The following is a 19,641-nucleotide window of genomic DNA, read 5'->3' as shown; positions in this document are numbered from 1 at the left end:
AAAGTGCAATTTTAAATTTCCCACTAAACTTCCGGTTGAAAATGTCTATGTATGATGACGTATGCGCGTAATGTCAATCGTTGAAACGGAAGTATGCGGACACATTGAATCCTATACAAAAAACTCTGTTTTCATCTCAAAATTCCACAGTATTCTGGACATTTGTGTTGGTGAATCTTTTGCAATTTGTTTAATGAACAATGAAGACTGCAAAGAAGAAAGTTGTAGGTGGGATCGGTGTATTAGCGGCGGACTACAGCAACACAACCAGGAGGATTTTGACTTGGATAGCAGATGCGCTAGCCGCCGAACTCACCTCAACTTCCTCCGTCTCCGGGCCGCCGACCGCATCTGTGATCGGGTGAAGTCCTTCGTCGCACCGTCGATCGCTGGAACGCAGGTGAGCACGGGTGTTGATGAGCAGATGAGGGCTGGCTGGCGTAGGTGGATAGCTAATGTTTTTAGCATAGCTCTGTGAGGTCCGGTTGCTAAGTTAGCTTCAATGGCGTCGTTAGCAACAGCATTGTTAACCTTCGCCTGGCTGGAAAGCATTAACCGTGTAGTTACAGGTCCATGGTTTAATAGTATTGTTGATTTTCTATCTATCCTTCCAGTCAGGGGTTTATTTTGTCTGTTTCTATATGCAGTTAAGCACGATGCTATCACGTTAGCTCCGTTGCTAAAGTGTTTCGCCGATGTATTGTCGTGGAGATAAAAGTCACTGTGAATGTCCATTTCGCGTTCTCGACTCTCATTTTCAAGAGGATATAGTATCCGAGGTGGTTTAAAATACAAATCCGTGATCCACAATAGAAAAAGGAGAGAGTGTGGAATCCAATGAGCCAGCTTGTACCTAAGTTACGGTCAGAGCGAAAAAAGATATGTCTTGCACTGCATTCTAGTCCTTCACTCTAACGTACCTCAACCACAAATCTTTCATCCTTGCTCAAATGAATGGGGTAATCGTCGCTTTCTCGGTCCGAATCGCTCTAGCTGCATTGAAAACAATGGGGAAATGTGAGGAGCCTTTCAACCGTTGACGTCACGCTACTTCCGGTACAGGCAAGGCTTTTTTTTTTATCAGCGACCAAAAGTTGCAACTTTATCGTCGATGTTCTCTACTAAATCCTTTCAGCAAAAATATGGCAATATCGCGAAATGATCAAGTATGACACATAGAATGGATCTGCTATCCCCGTTTGAATAAAAAAATGTCATGTCAGTAGGCCTTTAAGAGCCACAATGACGAGATTTCTGCAGTATGCAGTATTTTCTTTTGCATTGATGCGGAGAAGCAGCCAGGGGGTGTCTTTGCAATGCGTTGTGGCTGTGATGTGAGTTTCTGCCTGGTCATCATCATCATCATGGTAAAATGGTGCACATTTTCGCGATACAATTAAATATAAAATAAATTAAACAGTCAGAAAATCCACCTGGAGAGGAGGGTTAATGGTTTTCAGTTCAGTGAAGTGAATTATACAGCAATTTTCTCTAGTGACTCAAAGCGCTTGACATAGTGAAACCCATTATGTAAGTTACATCTAAACCAGTGTGGGTGGCACTGGGAGCATGTTGGTAAAGTATCTTGCCCAAGGACACAACAGCAGTGACTAGGATGGCGAAAGTGGGAATCGAACCTGGAACCCTCAAGTTGCTGGCACAGCCACTCAACCAACCAACTCACGCCGCCCCAGTTCTGTTCAGTTCAGTTTATTCATTTATATGGCACATTTAAAAACAACCCCAGTTGGCCAAAGTGCTGTACAGACATAACAAACAATTTGAAACAAAAAAAGGGCACGCAGTGTCACACTTACATTGTAACACAGAAGAATGAAAAAAATACAACAGCAAAATATACCTTAAAAGAAGTGCAAAATAACACCTAAAAATGTATGGCCCTTTTTCCCCCTGAATATTTGTGCTTTAAGTAAGAAACATAATAATATTAAACATGTTCTGATTATTAAAAACCCAAAACACCCTACAACCCCGAGTTTATCACTGATGATGTGTTCATTTATCACCAAATAGCTGTATTAAAAAACAATAAATACAAAGCGTTTAATTTTGAATATCAAACAGTAGGGGTGTCAATAAAATAGATTTTCGAATGAATCGCGATTCTTATTTGTAACGATTCTTAATCGACAAAAAAAAAAAAAAATATATATATATATATCTTTTTTTTTTTCAAATCAGTCCTACTCAACCACTCAGGCAAATTATATTGTTGATGTATATGCCCATATCTGCTGTACAGATTTACTTCAGAAAAGAGAAGTGTGGGATTCTCTTGTTGCCTTATTTGTATTTGAATTTATTCCAGGGGTCCCCAAACTTTTTGACTCCGGGGCCGCATTGGGGTAAAACAATTTGGCTGGGGGCCGCGCTATATATATATATATACATATGTGTGTATATATATATATATATATATATATATATATATATACATATATATATATATATACAATATGTAAATGTGTGTGTGTGTATATATGTATATGTACATGTGTATATATGTGTGTGTATATATGTATATGTATATGTCCATGTATATATATATGTGGGCTCTGTACCGAGGATGTCGTTGTGGCTTGTACAGCCCTTTGAGACACTTGTTATTTAGGGCTATATAAATAAACATTGATTGATTGATTGATATGTGTATATATATATGTATATGTGTATATATATATATGTATATGTGTATATATGTATGTGTGTATATACTGTGTATATATATATATATATATATATATATATATATATATATATATATATATATATATATATATATATATATATATATATATATATATATATATAAATACTGTATATATATATATATATATATATATATATATATATATATATATATATATATATATATATATATACATATATATATACATATATATGTATTCATACATATATATTCCTCGCGCACTAATTGACTTAAAGAGCACACTTGCTGCATGTCACGTTATCGATGGTAAAATGCATTTTTAGACAATATGATTTGCCTGAGTGGCTAGGAGACGGTAGAAAATGGACTAGTAAGGACAAATTAAAAAAATACAAAAAAAAAAATATATATATATATATATAAATATTTTTTTTTTTAACTTGGGACTTCCCGTGGGCCGGATTTTGGACGCTGGGGGGCCGTATCCGGCCCGCGGGCCGTAGTTTGGGGACCCCTGATCTAGATCAGCATGGTTGTGAATGGCAGAGTAAAGACATGGATGATGTTGGTATGGAAGAACAGTACTGGACCACACAGAACCTCAACCCTATCAAAACTGTTTAGTCAGATGAATCCCCACCTTCTACCATCCTAGTCACGTCCGTTGTGTCCTTGGGTAAGACACTTCACCCTTGCTCCTGATGGCTGCTGGTTAGCGCCTTGCATGGCAGCTCCCGCCATCAGTGTGTGAATGTGTGTGTGAATGGGTGAATGTGGAAATACTGTCAAAGCGCTTTGAGTACCTTGAAGGTAGAAAAGCGCTATACAAGTATAACCCATTTATGATTTATTTATAAAAAACGTTAGGCTTACTTGCTCTATCATTTTTTCTCGCTCGTCCACTAGTTTCCTGAGGCGAATCTCTAGAAAAAAATCAAATAGACTTTAGAAAAAACGATACCTGGTCAAAATTGAGAAAATTTCAATTCATGCAAGCTAATACAAAAATGAAGTAATAAGGTTACGTCATACCAGGAGTGGGTGGGGCCAAAGGCGATGTGAGGGGACTGGGTCAGATGCATGCAAAGTGCATCAAGGAAGGTGATGGAGTGTTAACATGCACACACTCAGGAGAAGACAACTTTTCCAAACAACAATCTTAAGATGTACTACAAGTTGGAAGATTTCTTCAACAAAACATTTAACAATGATTGCATCAGTATATTTGTCTTTTATTTGTGGAAGGGCATGTTGATTGAGTGCAGTTAAGCATATAGAGACAAATACATTTAGCTAATAAACTCATCATATTAACTCCATAGAAATAGATAATCCGATAAAGTCCTATTTTGAAGCAGGACTTCTTGTTGTAGTTAAAGACGTTCCTCCTTCAATCCAAAAAGTTTCTTCAGTTCTGATTGTTTTAAAGCAGTCTCTGCTGAGTGTTTACGCAAGTCTATAATAAACAGTTGTGACCGTTTTGTCTTTTGTTGAGGGTTCCGACAACTCGTAGCTTGTGTTCAAGTGGGCCTACAGAAAATCTAACCACACAGACCAGTGCCTACTCTTCGACTCTCATCACCCTCTAGAAGGCAAACTCGAAGTTGTCAGAACATCAACAACAGAGCAAAGAAGAATTATACCACCAAGAACAAAAGACACACATCCGAGAGATTATTCCTACATGTATCAGGTCCTATCTGGGTCTTTGTCAAAACCAACAAAAACCAAGGGCCACTACACTTGAAAGAAAACACACAGCAGTGGGCCGTCAGGGCCAGCACGGCCTTCTCTGTTGACCTAACACAAATCATGATCATAAATTGATAAGTTAATTTTGTTTTTAATGAATTTTCCCTAAATAAATGAAAGTATTCATCATATCTTTTTCATGTCATATGAGGCTCCAGTGTAGCTGTTTTTATTAGAGCTTTTATCCAATCAGAATTCAGCTAGCTTGTTGCCAGCGTTGCATGAAATCTCCCTAGGTTGCCACATGTTTAACCTTTGAACTTGACATTAACGCCTCCTGTGATTGGGTACTCACTTGTGACTCACAAGTGATGCACGAGAGCTACACTTAGCTAGCAGAGAAATCGGATACCTACTCGCTTTTTTACACGATGGCCGAAGGAGAGGAAAACGTTAATTAGGTTGCACATATACCTGCAAGACCCTCTTCACGAAGGACATTTCAAGATAAGTTAGATCCTGTGAAACGAGGTCAGCTGACCCTCAAGGTAGCTAACCTGTTGCAGTCAGTAAAACGGTTTGTCTGCCACTTCCAATCGAATTAACCAGCTATGATCAGCACCCCTGGCTTACGGTGGGTTCTGCAAATTGTGAGTTTAAATATTCTATTTATTTATTTTTTCAGGTTTAATATGTTTTTACAATTATTTTAATTTTGACAGTACAACATAGATGTGTTTTAATTACTGATAAGGTTAAATGTGCCGGAAAATAGCCTGTTTTCTACACTATTGAGGTAATTCAATGCCCAGTCATGCACACGTGTGTTTCCGTACAGTATTTCTCCAGGCGTAGTCATGTGGTGACATAAAATATAATATTGGGAGGTATTTAATGAAGTCAAACTATGTAGGACATCACTGAAGGCCTAGGTGTTTAATGCACGGCCCGGCCTGCCACTGAGAACACGAGATAGAATGTCCTGTTTCCTTACGTGGTTGCTTTGTCAGCAGCATCCAAAAAAACAACCACGACTGTCCAACATTAAAGTTAAGTTAAAGTGTGGTGAAATGTGTCCTCTGCATTTGACCCATCCCCTTGTTCACCCCCTGGGAGTAGTGGGGAGCAGTGAGCAGCAATGGTGCCGCGCCCGGGAATCATTTTTGGTGATTTAACCCCCAATTGCAACCGTTGATGCTGAGTGCCAAGCAGAGACGTAATGGGTCCCATTTTTATAGTCTTTGGTATGACTCGGCCGGGGTTTGAACTCCCAACCTACCGATCTCAGGGCGGACACTCTACCCACTAGGCCACTGAGTAGGTGTGAAAAAACACACATGAGTTGGAGGAGAAGCAAATTCTACAAGACAAAACGCTGAAATTCAGTCAGGTCAGTTACCTTCTGCCTGGAAAACACCAATAGTTGTTATTATACTAAAAGCAAAAAAAGACCCAAACAAGCCTACAGGTTACCTCTACAGCATAACACATTACAAAAGTGAAGACTATTCACCACATTCAGTCGAAAGGCTTCACTGCGCGACACCAAAGAGAAAAAAACTAACCACAACCACAAACAATAGCAACAGGACTGCACTGCTGTTTTTAAGGACCTACTGCAAAAAAGTTAGTCAAAGATCATCTACATGAGATTGTTCCAGTGTTTTCAGGAATCTGCAGCAAAAAATGTTAGTCTCTTCTAAATGTTTTGAACTGAACTTACAGCTGGTTTGGTTTTGTTCCTGTGGGCCACCAATTGATTAGCCCTGACCTACACGCTGTCCTGTCTGTGTTCTATTTCTCTGCTTGTAGACCCGGGCCTACAGTAGACCCTTGCCCACAAGCCTCTTCTACTGTCTGCTCGCAAGTAAAACATTTTAATGGGACGGAAAAAGGTTGTTGCTCTGTATCTTACTCTTAAAACACTTAAAAGTGAAGATTGGATTCAACGTCTTTAACTAACGAGAAGACCTCCATTCAACTTTGAGGGATTACCATGACCTGGATGAGTCTTTATATTGTTTAGTAACTCTGACATTAAATGAAATCAAACTTTATTGTCATTTATTGTCATATAACAGTAGTGCAGGCAGAATTGTTTCTTCAGTCTACGGATGGAGAAGATGGCTGAATGACTTTGACCAAAACAACTGCTGGCAGAAGCTTGCATTTTACATTATAAAAGTTCAAATTACTTATTTGTTTGCAAATATAACACAAAAACACAAAATTTGAAGTTCACAGAATATTAAACAAACCAGAAAAATAAACTGCCAAATGTCCTACTTCATCAACAAAATACCACAATATTTCATGTTGAAGTCTTCATCTAAGTCATCTTGCAGTCATCTTTGCCTTTGCTTTTTCCTTTCTTGCAATTTTTCTTCACATCTTTTACGGTCACGCTCTTTGCGCCTACTTCATGCAGTTGTTCAACAACATCTAAAGCTTCTTCTACTGGTAAAGGCACAGCCTTGTCTTCACTTATGTTTTGTAAAACACCAAACCCCCCAGCTTTGGAACGCTGTCTGTCTTTTGGAACACAGGTTTGCTCATCCATCGCACTCATCTTCCCCATTTTTTCCTCATGCTCCTCCACAATTCCTAGATTTTTAGATGAAGCTTCCAAATGAACCAAAATGCTGCGTTCCTTTACAGCATCTTCGTCTACTGAAGCTGCATCAGTACACACCTCATCATCCATTTGCTTCCCTTGTGGCACACACAGTTCACTCTTGTCATCTGACAGGACATCAACCCTCGCCTCAACTTCTTCCTGGTCTATAGTGGTGTGTATTTCTACAGCCACATCTGTGTTCAGGTCATCAAAATCAAAGGACTGCCCTTCCTCATTTTCTTCGGTGTCCTCCTCACTGCACTGCTCGTAGTCACTTGTGTTACTGGGCTCAGACTTCTTTACACTTGATGATTCCAGCAGTGGTTGTGCAATCAGACTTTTCTGGTCACTTTTGCCGTTTTTGTGCTCCTCTGGATTGTCTTCGGAGGTTAATTGCTCAGTAGTAAGTTGCTGCACAATCATGGGACTGATATTATAAGGAGAGCTTTGTGTCTGCCCCTGTGTGTTGGAGGCAGCATCATCAATCTGATCTTCATACCCCAAAGTCAAACGTTCAGTCTGAGTCCCATCAATGTCATGCTCATGTGAAGAGTTCTTTTGCTTGACTAAATCCAACAATTCATGTTCCTCCTCAATTTCAGACAGGTGGGAGGTTTCGTCCAATATATTATTGGGATTGGTAACAGACGGAAAAGAGCTTTCTCTGCTTTCTGCTGGTGGCTCTTCATCCTTTTGATTTGTACACATTCTCACTAGCCGGCCTTTGTCAGAAACCCCAGTGAGCACATCATCATTGTTGGAGTTCTTCGCAGCAGACAGTTCAGATGGTGACTCTGGGAGTTGGACAGTAGACTCCTCAGTCACAGACAAGTGAATATGGCTTTCATTTTTAACACTACTTTCCACTTCTAATTCTGTTATTTCATTATTACACTTTGCAGCTCCATTGTCTTGTCTGTCTATGGTGGTCACGTGATCTTCTGTGTCTACGGTCGTCACGTCATCCATTGTGTCTTCAGTTGTCATGTCATCTTCTGTGTCTACGGTTGTCACATCATCTTGTGTGTCGACTGTTATCACAACATCTTGTGTGTCTACGTTTGTCACGTCATGTGTGTCTATGGTTGTCATGTCTTGTGTGTCAACGGTTGAAATGTCTTGAGTGTTTGCGATTGTCATATCTTGCGTGTCTGCGGTTGTCACGCCATGTTGTGTGTCCACGGTTATGTCATCTTGTGTGTCTACAATTGTCACGTCTTTCTGTGTTTCTATGGTTGTCGCATCATCTTGTCTGTTTACGGTGGTCATGTCATACGCTGTGTCTATAGTAGTCATGTCATCCTGTGTGTCTACGGTTGTCACGTCATCTTGTGTGTCTACAGTTGGCATGTCATCTTTCTCCAAACTTTTATTGGTGTTGGTGCTAACAAAGTCAATACGAAAACTTAACCTTGAATCAGAACTCTGTGTAGATCCTCCCTCACTTTTCACAGATTCTAAAGTTTGTTTCAAGTCCTGTTGATCTGTGCGCTGATCACTTTGTGTTTGACTGAGTGGTAAAGGTAGAGAGATTTTTTCATCTTTCATGTCTACTTCTGCTTCCACATTCTGCTCATAACTGTGTTCTTCTGTATTGAACATTAGATCCATGTTTGATTCTTTGGGGTTTTGAACGTTTGATGTTTCGTGGTGTTCTACTTGTGCAGAATCTACTCGTTTAGCATCTTGCCTGTCTGTCTCTTTTAAAACTCGATCCTCGCCTGGTTCCTTCACTGCTTTCCAGTGCTTTTCATTATTCCATTGACCACTAATTGAATCCATCTTGGATTTGTTTGGTTGTTCAACTTTTGAGACTTCAGTGTGTTCCATTTGTTCAGTAGCCTGATGCTGGTCGGCCTTTTTGATAACCTGATCAGCAGAAGATTCTTGAATGCGTTCACAGATGTGACCACCAGTGCTACATTCTGAAACTGCTGCAAGTTGGATTTTTTTTGGACATATTCTATCATTGTCCTTAGATTGAATTATTTCCTTACGGGACACTCCTTTCTTTGTGCCTCTCCTCTTCTTTTTCTTCTTTTGCCCAAGAGCATTAACACTCTTAGGTGGACCCTCTATTTGTATTTCTTCTCCATTATTTTTAGTCTCAGCATTTTCACTTCCACAATGGCGTTCAGTGTTTGAAACAACTAGGATAGCCTCAGACTCAAAGACTTTGACATTTCCTACTTGGGGACGCAATTCAGAATCTTTTATACATTTTTGTTGTGAACATGATACTGCTTCTTTGACATTTTCCAGACATGATTCTGAATCTTTAGAATCTTCTTGTGTACATGATTCTGAATCAATAACATTTTGTAGAAATGATTGTGTGTTTATCAAATTATATTTCTGTATGGTTTTGGGTTTGTGTGGGTTCTCCTCAAAGACGTTAATAAAGTTATCTTTAATAACATCGTTGGTTGTTGTAACTCTCTCTTCTAAATCTGACTTGACATGTGGAACATCTTCAGAATGACTTGCATTTTCTTCCAACTCAGAACTGAGAAGGAGTTCATTGAAGACTTTTGTGATTGGAAGTTCATCAACTTCAGCCTGCCATTCCAACCTTTGGCCACCATTGACTACTTTGAGAGGCATTTCATGTTCTTTTGAGGATTGCAATGTGCTGCAGGATTCCACTATAGATGCCTTGTCAGTATTAGACAGCGTATCAGCGCTCAAACGACTTGTTTGCATTTCCTCAAACACATCTTGATGCTGCTCTTGATCCACCTCTTCCTTTCCACTACTTCTTAACTGAGCGTCCACTGAGCTTCCTGAGAAACCATGAAGAGCATACAGTGATAAATGGCCAACACACCCGCACTTGAGACATCATAAGAGCAACCTTTAGTAGAGAAGAAACAGCGGAAGTCAAGACAAAGTTCTTGTTGATTCTGCATAGTCGAGATGACCAAGGAAAGATGTAAAAAAAGCAGGAAGGAGAACAAAGGTATTTTCTTCTATGATCACCAGAACATGTGTGTGGTATCAGTATCAGCGTAGTGGTTTGCCAAGACTTACACAATTGATCGAGTCGAGTCATTCACCGCACCACTTGATACCAGTAACACCCATATTTAATTTGAAAACAACATTTGAGACAATGATACTTGTAATGATTAATAAGTAAAGTTTTCACGAAAAATAGTTTTTCCTGTGATAAGTTTTACAGAGAATGTTAGGTTTTTTAAAAGATAACTACACACTTAAAAAAAAAGAGGTACAGGAGCGACTCTTGGAATCGCAGCTCTTTTTTCCCAAAAATGTTATGATTTTGGGGATTTTTAGCTTCTAGCTACTATAACTACTCTTAGATTATTGAAGGCACAGATGCTGACTGTCTTGTCTGTATTATTAGCTAGTGCTTTTGTTGAGGTGTCACAAAACAATCTGTCTACTATTCTTTTCAAATATCAAGAAAAAAGCATTGATTTAAAGGGGAACTGCACTTTTTTGGAATTTTGCCTATCGTTCACAATCAATATGAAAGACATGACTACGGATGGATTTTTAAAAATGCATTCTAAATACTAAATAAATGCGATCAAAAGTCCGCTTACAATGGAGATGTTCAATTTGGCCGATAGAGTGCCTTTAAAAACATCCAAACACCTCCATTATGCTTTTTTTATACATGATGTAAGTATATATGTAATGTAGTAACAGGCACAGTTATAATGACATTTAATATTTACGTATTTTTTATCATTTTAAGCATACTCGGTGCATTAATTTAAAAAACGCATTACGTTTGCTTATTTCTTTTTTTCTTCATCACTGATAATTACTCACTGTAGACTTCATGACAGCCAACAAACATAATAAAACATCACTTACTGTGCAAAGTCTGCTGTCATTTGGATGCCGACTGATAGGATGATTTAGGTGATAAATGTCTCATAATCCTTGCAAAGAAACGGGGTGGCGGGACGGGGGGAACAAGTGCTTTTTGTGTTGTTCTCGCCAGTTCCAGGTCCTAAGTGGCGGTCAAAGTGTCCCAATTTGTTGGATTATATCACCAGCCACCTTCTATCCAGGTGAGATGCATGATTTATGATCTACAATAAACTTACAGGGAGCAGGGACGCGAGAAAGCAGCAGACCACTCGATAATGTAAACATCAGCTATAAACTATAAATGAACTATAAATAGTTTGTCTGTGTTAGTGCTAGAAATGATGTTCGTTAAGAAATTATCGAGTTCGAGCCCATTATCGAATCCTCTTATCGAACCGATTCCTTATCGAATCTCTTATCGAATCCAGATAGGTTGTTGTGTGTGCACTGAGTTCCAAAAGCCATAGATGTTATATGACTGGGCCGGCACGCTGTTTATATGGAGGAAAAGCGGACGTGACTGAAAACAGCATGCGGCTGTTATAGGGTGAAGGTTTCAGGTGAGAGAGGACGCTAAAGGCACGCCCCCCGTGAGCATATAGTGCTGCTATGTGCGTTGTAAATAAAAAAAATTGCCCATAAAGACATCACCAACACGGACGAGGTGCCGCTCACTTTCGACATCCTGGTGAAGCACACTGTGGAGAAGAAGGGGACCAGCACTGTAGCGAATCCATACGCACAACGGGGCAAGAGAAGTCGGCTTTTACTGTTGTGCTAGCTTGCTATGCTAATGGACAACGAGACTGACTTTGAAAATGACGAGAGGGAATCTGGCGTGTTTGATGGAGAACATGCCCAGCTGTTCATTTAGGACACAGAAGATGAGGACTTTGATGGATTTGTGGATGAGGATTGATCAAAAAATAATGTGAGTACATTGATAAATACTTCAATAAAGTACAACCCAACTCAGCTTTGCTCCTGCTGCCTTTTTAAAACAGCATGCTAGCGTATGTTTTAAGCTAGCGTATGTTTAATCAAAAATAAGCTGCGCCTTATTTATGCGTTAAATACAGAAATAGCACCCGTAACTGCCTTTTAATATGGTGCGTCCTATGGTCGCAAAAATATGGTATAGTGGCTTCGATAACAGGAACCGGTTCTCAAAAAGGGATTAGAATCCATGGAATCGGTTCTTTTCTTATTGAACAATCGGGAGAACCGGTTTCGAACATCATCCCTAGTTAGCGCTTATAATAACAATATCATTAATACTTGGTTAATATTCAAATCACGAAATGTAAATGGAGTATTGTTGGCATTTTTGAATGGTTATTTATCTGATTTTATGGGCAAAATAGTGGAGTTTCCGTTGGCTCTGATGTAAGCTGACTTTTATTTCCGTTTATTTGATATTTAGAATGCCTTAAAAAAATCCATCCGTCGTCATGTCTTTCATAATGATTGTGAACGATATGCAACATTCCAGAAAAAGTGCAGTTCCCCTTTAAGCGGGGTTCACACTTATGGGCTGTTTTGGTCCTGATTTTCCACCTTCCCAGACAGCAAACGGCTGATTATCTTATGTCTTATAAGATTCAAGGCGTGTTAGAAGTTAATTTGTCCCAATAATTGGCTCTAAAATGGTTAAGGCCAACAATCGTGATTACGACCTTTTGAGGAAAACCGACACTTCCCGACTCATTTCTGCATGAATTGTTAAATACAGGTAATACAGAAAGTGGCCAATCACTTAACAAAAAAAAGCATTGCAGCTACTTTGTAAGCTCGCTCACTAAATTATAAGTCTTTTTTTTAGTTTGGGAATTTTCTTTCAAAAATAGTTCCAAAATCAATATCATTCCCTCCTCTTATATGTCTTCTTCTATATTGCTTGTTTTTACGGTCGTTGCTACGGTGGTTGACTGCCTGCTACCGGTATGCTTATTTTTCTTCCATTTTGTTCCATCTCTCGGAGTGGGCAATACTGTAAATTTCGGTATCAATCCGGGCTAGTATTGCCAATACTGATACCCATACATACCCTTTCAACTTGAAACGTCATAATCATTGTAGCAATTTGTGAATTTACCTCTAATTAGTTGAATATTATCATAAGAATACAGTAAACATGCATCCTGCAAAAATGTTTTTTTTAAACAGAGAGAGAGAGAGAGAGAGAGAGAGAGAGAGAAAGAGGGAGAGAAAGAGAGATGCTGTGATTGCATAAACTCTGTGAGGTTATGCTGTGTTGATATGATCTTAACACACCACACACATAACCATCAAAACTGCTCAATCTCTTATTTTGTATCTTAATGTAACAGATAAAAAATATCTTCAGATTTATGTGTACCAGCCTATAGTGTAAAAAAATGTGTTTATGCCAGCAGCCAGGTACACAAAATATACTACATATTTAATATTACCTTGATTTTACGTATATGTAATAACGTAAATCAAATATGAAGATTCAAAATACTGCAAAGGTCAAGTTTGTTTGTCTTAACTTTCATTTATTTATTTAATAGATGACATTGCTTCTCGTGCTAGTAGTTAATGACAGCATCTGCCTTACAGAGTAGAATTCAATACGATTAGTGCAGTAACACATCAGAATAAAAGCGATGGAAACATGAATAGCATTGGTAAGATGAATGATCAATGGGAAGGGTTGGGGCCAGGAGAGGAAGAGGAAATTGAATCATCACATGACAAATGGTGTCGTGTGAGTAAGTGCGTAATTCCTCTTTGAAGTTAGTGTAAAATACAGACAAAAGTAAAGTATAGAAACTGAAGAGTTCACTCCAAAAAGTATTTTGCTCAAATTCTAATAACATCTGGAAGAATATAACATTTTCAAACAATGTGATACAAAAACTGTTTTGTTTTTTAGTTTTAGCATTTTGGAATGAAATCCTTCAGTTGGCAAAGAGAAAAATATTACAACTGTATTTTTACCCAGCATGCAGTTTACTTCAGTTTGGGAGCTGCTGCAATCCTCGCGGCTGCTGATTGCTGCGTCCATCTCAGCAGCCCCGCCATTGATGCTCAACACCACGCCATGTTTCTGGAAGAACATTGTTATTATTATTATTAGTTTTACACCCGTATTAACAACAATATAATACTTCATCATCATACTCGAATAAATAAATAATACTTAGCCATCACAGTCAGGTACACAAATAATACTTTATCATCACACCAATATAAATACATGATACCTCATTATTACACTAATATAAATAAATAATACTTCATCATTACACTAATATAAATAAATACTTCATCATACAGTTAATGTAAATAAATAATACTTCACCATCACACTCAGGTAATAATTAATACTTCATCATCACATTAATATAAATTAAAAAAACGTCCGCATCACAATAATAAAAATAAGTAATACTTCATCATCACATTGATATAATTAAACAATACTTCATCCAATTAATGTAAATAAACAATTCATCATCATACTAATACAAATAAATACTTCATCATCCAATTTATGTAAATAAATAATACTTAATCATAAGACATGTAAATAAATAATACTTCATCATGAAGGACAGACAGATGCCTACTTTATGTTTATGTGATGCTTACATTATGTCTATGAGAGCAGACAGCTGTTTACATTATGTTTATGAGAACGGAAAGATGTTTACATCATCTTTATGTGAACGGACAAACAGATGCATACATTATGTTTATGTGAATGGACAGACAGATGCTTACATTGTGTTTAAAAACTGCTAAGCCTGTATTAAGGACTGTGAAGAGATGCTCAAATGAATCAAATCAGCAGTTACAGGCTATCTTAACTGCACTGGGACAGGGTACACCCTGAACAAGTCACCACGTCATCACAGGGCCAACAAAGATCGAGAGACAAGCATTCACACTCACATTTACACACTAGGGACAATTTTTATTCTTATAATAATATGCTTACATTATGTTTACGTAAACGGACAGATAGATGCTCACATTATGTTTAAAAACTGTTAAGCCTGTATTACGTCATCACAGGGCCAACAAAGATCGAGAGACAAGCATTCACACTCACATTTACACACTAGGGCCAATTTTTATTCTTACAATAATATGCTTACATTATGTTTATGTAAACGGACAGATAGATGCTTACATTATGTTTAAAAACTGCTAAGCCTGTATTAAGGACTGTGAAGAGATGGTCAAATGAATCAAATCAACAGTTACAAGCTTGCTTTGATTGTACTGACTAGAGTGGCTTTGAAGTTGCATCAGAAAATCTTGACAACCTCACTGACACTTTGACATCATACATCCGCATTTGTGAGGACGCGTGTGTGCAGACTAGGACATTCTGCACATACAACAACAAGCCTTGGTTTACACCTCAGCTTAGGAAGCTGTGTCTGGCCAAGTAGGAGGCCTACAGGAGTGGGGACTGGGTCTTGTTTAAGCAGGCCAGGAACAAACTGGCAAAATAGATCAGGATAGCTAAAAGAAGCTACAACGAGAAACTAAAACAAAACTTCTCACTTATGACCCCGCAACAGTTTGGAAAGGCCTGCGAGAGGTCCCCAACAGGAAACCCACCCCCACACTGCAGGTAACAATAGACTGGCTGAGAACCTGATCAGCTTCTACTGCAGGTTTTCACAACCATCCACCACAACATTCAGTCTCTTGCCATACCTGCTCCCCCAAAGCCTCCTCACTGTTCCCCCCTGATGCTCTGCACTTTCGATCTGGAAAAAGGATCTGCGCCAGCTCTTCCAGAAACCAAAAAACAGAAAGGCTCCAGGACCAGACTGTGTCCTGCATGAGAGTCTGTGCTGAGCAGCTGGCCCCCATCTTCACACAGATCTTCAACTCATCACTGGAGCTGTGCGACATGCCCTCTTGCTTCAAAAGCTCCACCATTAGCCCAGTCTCAAAGAAACCTGCTATCACAGAACTCAATGACTACAGACCTGTAGCCCTGATGCCTGTGGTCATGAATTCCTTTGAGAGACTGGTGCTCCACCACTTGAAGGGCATCACAGGCCCCCTGCAGTTTGCCTATCAGGCAAACATGTTGATGGAGGATGCAGTCAACATAGGACTGAACCACATCCTGCAGCAATTGACTACCACGCTAGGATCCTGTTTGTGAACTTCATTTCTGCATTTAACACTATCATCCCAGATATCCTGCACCGAAAACAAACCCAGCTCACAGTCCTGGCCTCCTCCACCTGTCAGTGGATCACAACCTTCCTGACAGACAGGCGGCAGAAAATAAGGCTGGGGAACATCACATGCAGCACCCGGACAAACAGCACTGGCACCCCCAATGGATGTGTTCTCTCCCCACTGCTTTTCTCCCTCTACACCAGTGACTACACCTCAGAGGATCCTTCTGTGAAACTCTTGAAGTTCACAGACGATACCACCGTCATCAGTCTCATCCAGGACGACGACCAGTCTATAAACCTGCCTATAAACGGAGATAGTACAGTTGGCTCTCTGGTGCAGTCAAAACCATCTGGAGCTTAACCCGCTCAAGACTGTGGAGATGACAGTGGACTTCAGGAGAAGCTCCCCGCACCCAGGTCACAAACTTTTCAAACTCCTCCCCTCCGTCAGGCGTTACAAATCACTGAACGCCAAAACAACCCGTCAGAAGAACAGTTACTTCCCTCAGGCTATCAACCTGATGAACGCTGGAAAACAACTTTAGAACTTGTAGGGACATTAATCTGTCACTGTGAATGTACTAATGTTCACCTCATTATCTTTTTGCTTTGCTCTATTCACCATTGTACTGTTATTTATTAGCCTTGAACATATTATTTATTTATGTACTTGTTTATATTGTTATAGTTTAAATTGAAAAAGAGAGCACAGTGTACCAAGTTAAATTTCTTGTGTGTGAAAACATACTTGGCCGATAAAGCTGATTCTGATGTCTTACTGTGAACGGACAGAGAGATTATGGCCCACTCTGAATACTCCTATCCCCTGTCTTAGCCCTTGAGACTTTGTCAGGTAAGAGGCACTGCCCTCGAAACAAGGTAAGCTCGGGGACCTCCCCAGATATCGAGGGAGTGGAGAAATTTCCAAAGTTATACAATGCATGCTAACACTATGGCATGAAACAAAGATAAGTCTACAAATGTAAGTAATAAGCTTAATTATTGATTTCCATAATAATGAGACTCATAGTTTTGTTTAGCTGTTAATCCTTTGCGAATCCATGTAAATATCGGCAATTTTTGTAATTATTTGTGTTCTTTTTTAATCGCTTGTTAAAACGAGCATAATGTATAATTCTAGTATAATGTGTGTTCTAATTCTTATTTTGCTAAAAATAGCTGTAACAACTGTATATTACTTTTATCATTGTAGAAAGAATAAAAAGCACAGCAACGTAAGCCATGTTTTCAAATGTTTATTGCATGTTTTAACCGCTCATTAGAACAAGCTAGCAACTAGGTTAAAGCTATTTTCGGAATACTGCGTTTATTGTTTTTCTTATCTGCCTTATCTGAGGCCGTATGTTTTGGACACTCGGGTGAAGAGAGGGGCTGAACTGTCAACTGATCACCATCTGGTGGTGAGTTGGGTTAGATGGCGGGGGAAACCTCTGGACAGACCTGGCAAACCCAAGCGTGTAGTGCGGGTGAACTGGGAACGTTTGGAGGAGTCCTCTGTCCGGAAGGACTTCAACTCACACCTCCGGCGGGACTTCTCTGCCATCCCTGTGGAGGTTGGGGACATTGAACAGGAATGGGCAATGTTCAAAGCCTCTATTGCTAAAGCTGCAGATGCGAGCTGTGGCCAGAAGGTCTTAGGTGCCTCAAGGGGCGGTAACCCTCGAACACCCTGGTGGACAGTGGTGGTCAGGGAAGCCGTCCGACTGAAGAAGGAGTCCTACCGGGGTATGTTATCCCAGGGGACTCCGGAGGCAGTTGCAAGGTACCGGCGGGCCCGAAGGGCAGTGGCCGTGGCTGTGGACGAGGCTAAGCAGAGGGTGTGGGAGCAGTTCGGGGAATCCATGGAGAAGGACTATCGGGCGGCACCAAAGCTGTTCTGGAAGACCATACGGCACCTCAGGAGGGGGAAGCAGGGAACCATCCAAGCTGTGTACGGCAAGGATGGGACTTTGCTGACTTCAAGTGAGGAAGTCGTGGGGCGTTGGAAAGAGCACTTTGAGGAACTCCTGAACCCAAATACATCAGACACACCCTCCCTGATAGGAGCAGGGCCTGAGGATGATGGGGGATCGACGTTGATCTCTCGGAGTGAAGTCACTGAGGTAGTTAGACAACTCCACAGTGGCAAAGCTCCGGGGGTTGACGAGATCCGTCCAGAAATGCTGAAGGCTCTGGGTGTTGATGGGCTGTCTTGGTTGATACGCCTTTTCAACATTGCGTGGAAGTCTGGGACAGTGCCGAGGGAGTGGCAGACTGGGGTGGTGGTTCCCCTTTTCAAAAAGGGGGACCAGAGGGTGTGTGCTAACTACAGGGGTATCACACTACTCAGCCTCCCTGGGAAAGTTTACGCCAAGGTACTGGAAAGGAGGGTCCGGCCGATAGTCGAACCTCAGATTCAAGAGGAGCAATGTGGATTCCGTCCTGGTCGTGGAACAACTGACCAACTCTTTACGCTTGCGGGAATCCTGGAGAGGGCCTGGGAGTATGCCTATCCAGTCTACATGTGTTTTGTGGATTTGGAGAAGGCGTATGACCGCGTCCCTCGGGAGATCTTGTGGGAGGTGCTGAGGGAGTACGGAGTGAGGGGAACCCTGTTGAGGGCCATCCAATCTCTGTACAACCAAAGCGAGAGTTGTGTCCGGGTGCTTGGATGTAAGTCGGATCCGTTTCCAGTGGGGGTTGGTCTCCGCCAGGGCTGCGCTCTGTCACCTATCCTGTTTGTGATTTTCATGGACAGGATTTCTAGGCGGAGTCGTGGCCATGGCGGAGAGGGTATACGTCTCGGGGGGCTAAAGGTTGCGTCACTGCTGTTTGCAGATGATGTGGTCCTGATGGCACCTTCGGTTCGGGACCTTCAGCTCTCACTGGATCGGTTCGCAGCCGAGTGTTCAGCGGCTGGAATGAGGATCAGCATCTCCAAATCTGAGGCCATGGTTCTCAGCAGGAAACCGATGGTTTGTACAGTCCGGGTAGGGGACAGGACTCTGTCCCAGGTGGAGGAGTTTAAGTATCTCGGGGTCTTGTTCACGAGTGAGGGAAAGATGGAGAAGGAAATCAGCCGGAGAATCGGAGCAGCTGGGGCAGTATTGCAGTCTCTCTGCCGCACTGTTGTGACGAAACGGGAGCTGAGCCAGAAGGCAAAGCTCTCGGTCTACCGAGCTATCTACATTCCTACTCTCACCTATGGTCATGAAGTGTGGGTAATGACCGAAAGAATAAGATCGCGGATACAAGCGGCCGAAATGAGTTTCCTCAGAAGGGTGGCTGGCATCTCCCTTAGAGATAGGGTGAGAAGTGCAGTCACCCGAGAGAGACTCGGAGTAGAGCCGCTGCTCCTTCGCTTGGAAAGGAGCCAGCTTAGGTGGTTCGGGCATCTCGTGCGGATGCCTCACGAGCGCCTCCCTAGGGAGGTCCTCGTTGCACGTCCCACTGGGAGGAGGCCCCGCGGCAGACCAAGGACCAGATGGGGGGATTACATCTCCTCTCTGGCCTGGGAACGCTTCGGGATTCCCCAGGAGGAAGTCGCAAATGTTGCTCTGGAGAGGGAAGTCTGGGGGTCTTTGCTGGAGCTGCTGTCCCCGCGACCCGATTCC

General features: G+C 41.0%; 1 protein-coding gene across 25 annotated transcripts in view; it reads right to left on the bottom strand.

Moving 5' to 3' along the window:
- The window catches only part of lrrfip1a (leucine rich repeat (in FLII) interacting protein 1a), a 175,230-nt gene that overhangs the window by 8,792 nt on the left and 146,797 nt on the right, over window positions 1–19,641 (bottom strand). For 22 of the 25 annotated variants that reach the window (XR_009828303.1, XR_009828315.1, XR_009828311.1 and 19 more), the window contains 3 exons: window positions 13,812–13,920; window positions 3,725–9,784; window positions 3,566–3,615 (listed from right to left, as the gene is read on the bottom strand). Coding sequence is in view for 3 of the 25 variants with exons in the window: in XM_062067807.1 (XP_061923791.1) it covers window positions 3,566–3,615; window positions 13,812–13,920 (159 nt within the window). In the remaining 22 variants the exon portion in view is untranslated. The remainder of the gene's footprint in view (window positions 1–3,565; window positions 3,616–3,724; window positions 9,785–13,811; window positions 13,921–19,641) is intronic. The other 3 variants (XM_062067807.1, XM_062067808.1, XM_062067809.1) reach the window with 1 other exon arrangement.

This window comes from Entelurus aequoreus, linkage group LG13 (assembly GCF_033978785.1).
Source record: "Entelurus aequoreus isolate RoL-2023_Sb linkage group LG13, RoL_Eaeq_v1.1, whole genome shotgun sequence".
In the NCBI taxonomy this organism is placed as follows: Eukaryota; Metazoa; Chordata; class Actinopteri; order Syngnathiformes; family Syngnathidae; genus Entelurus; species Entelurus aequoreus.
Note: the sequence above shows the minus strand (reverse complement) of the source record. Positions and strands in the feature narration are given on the sequence as shown.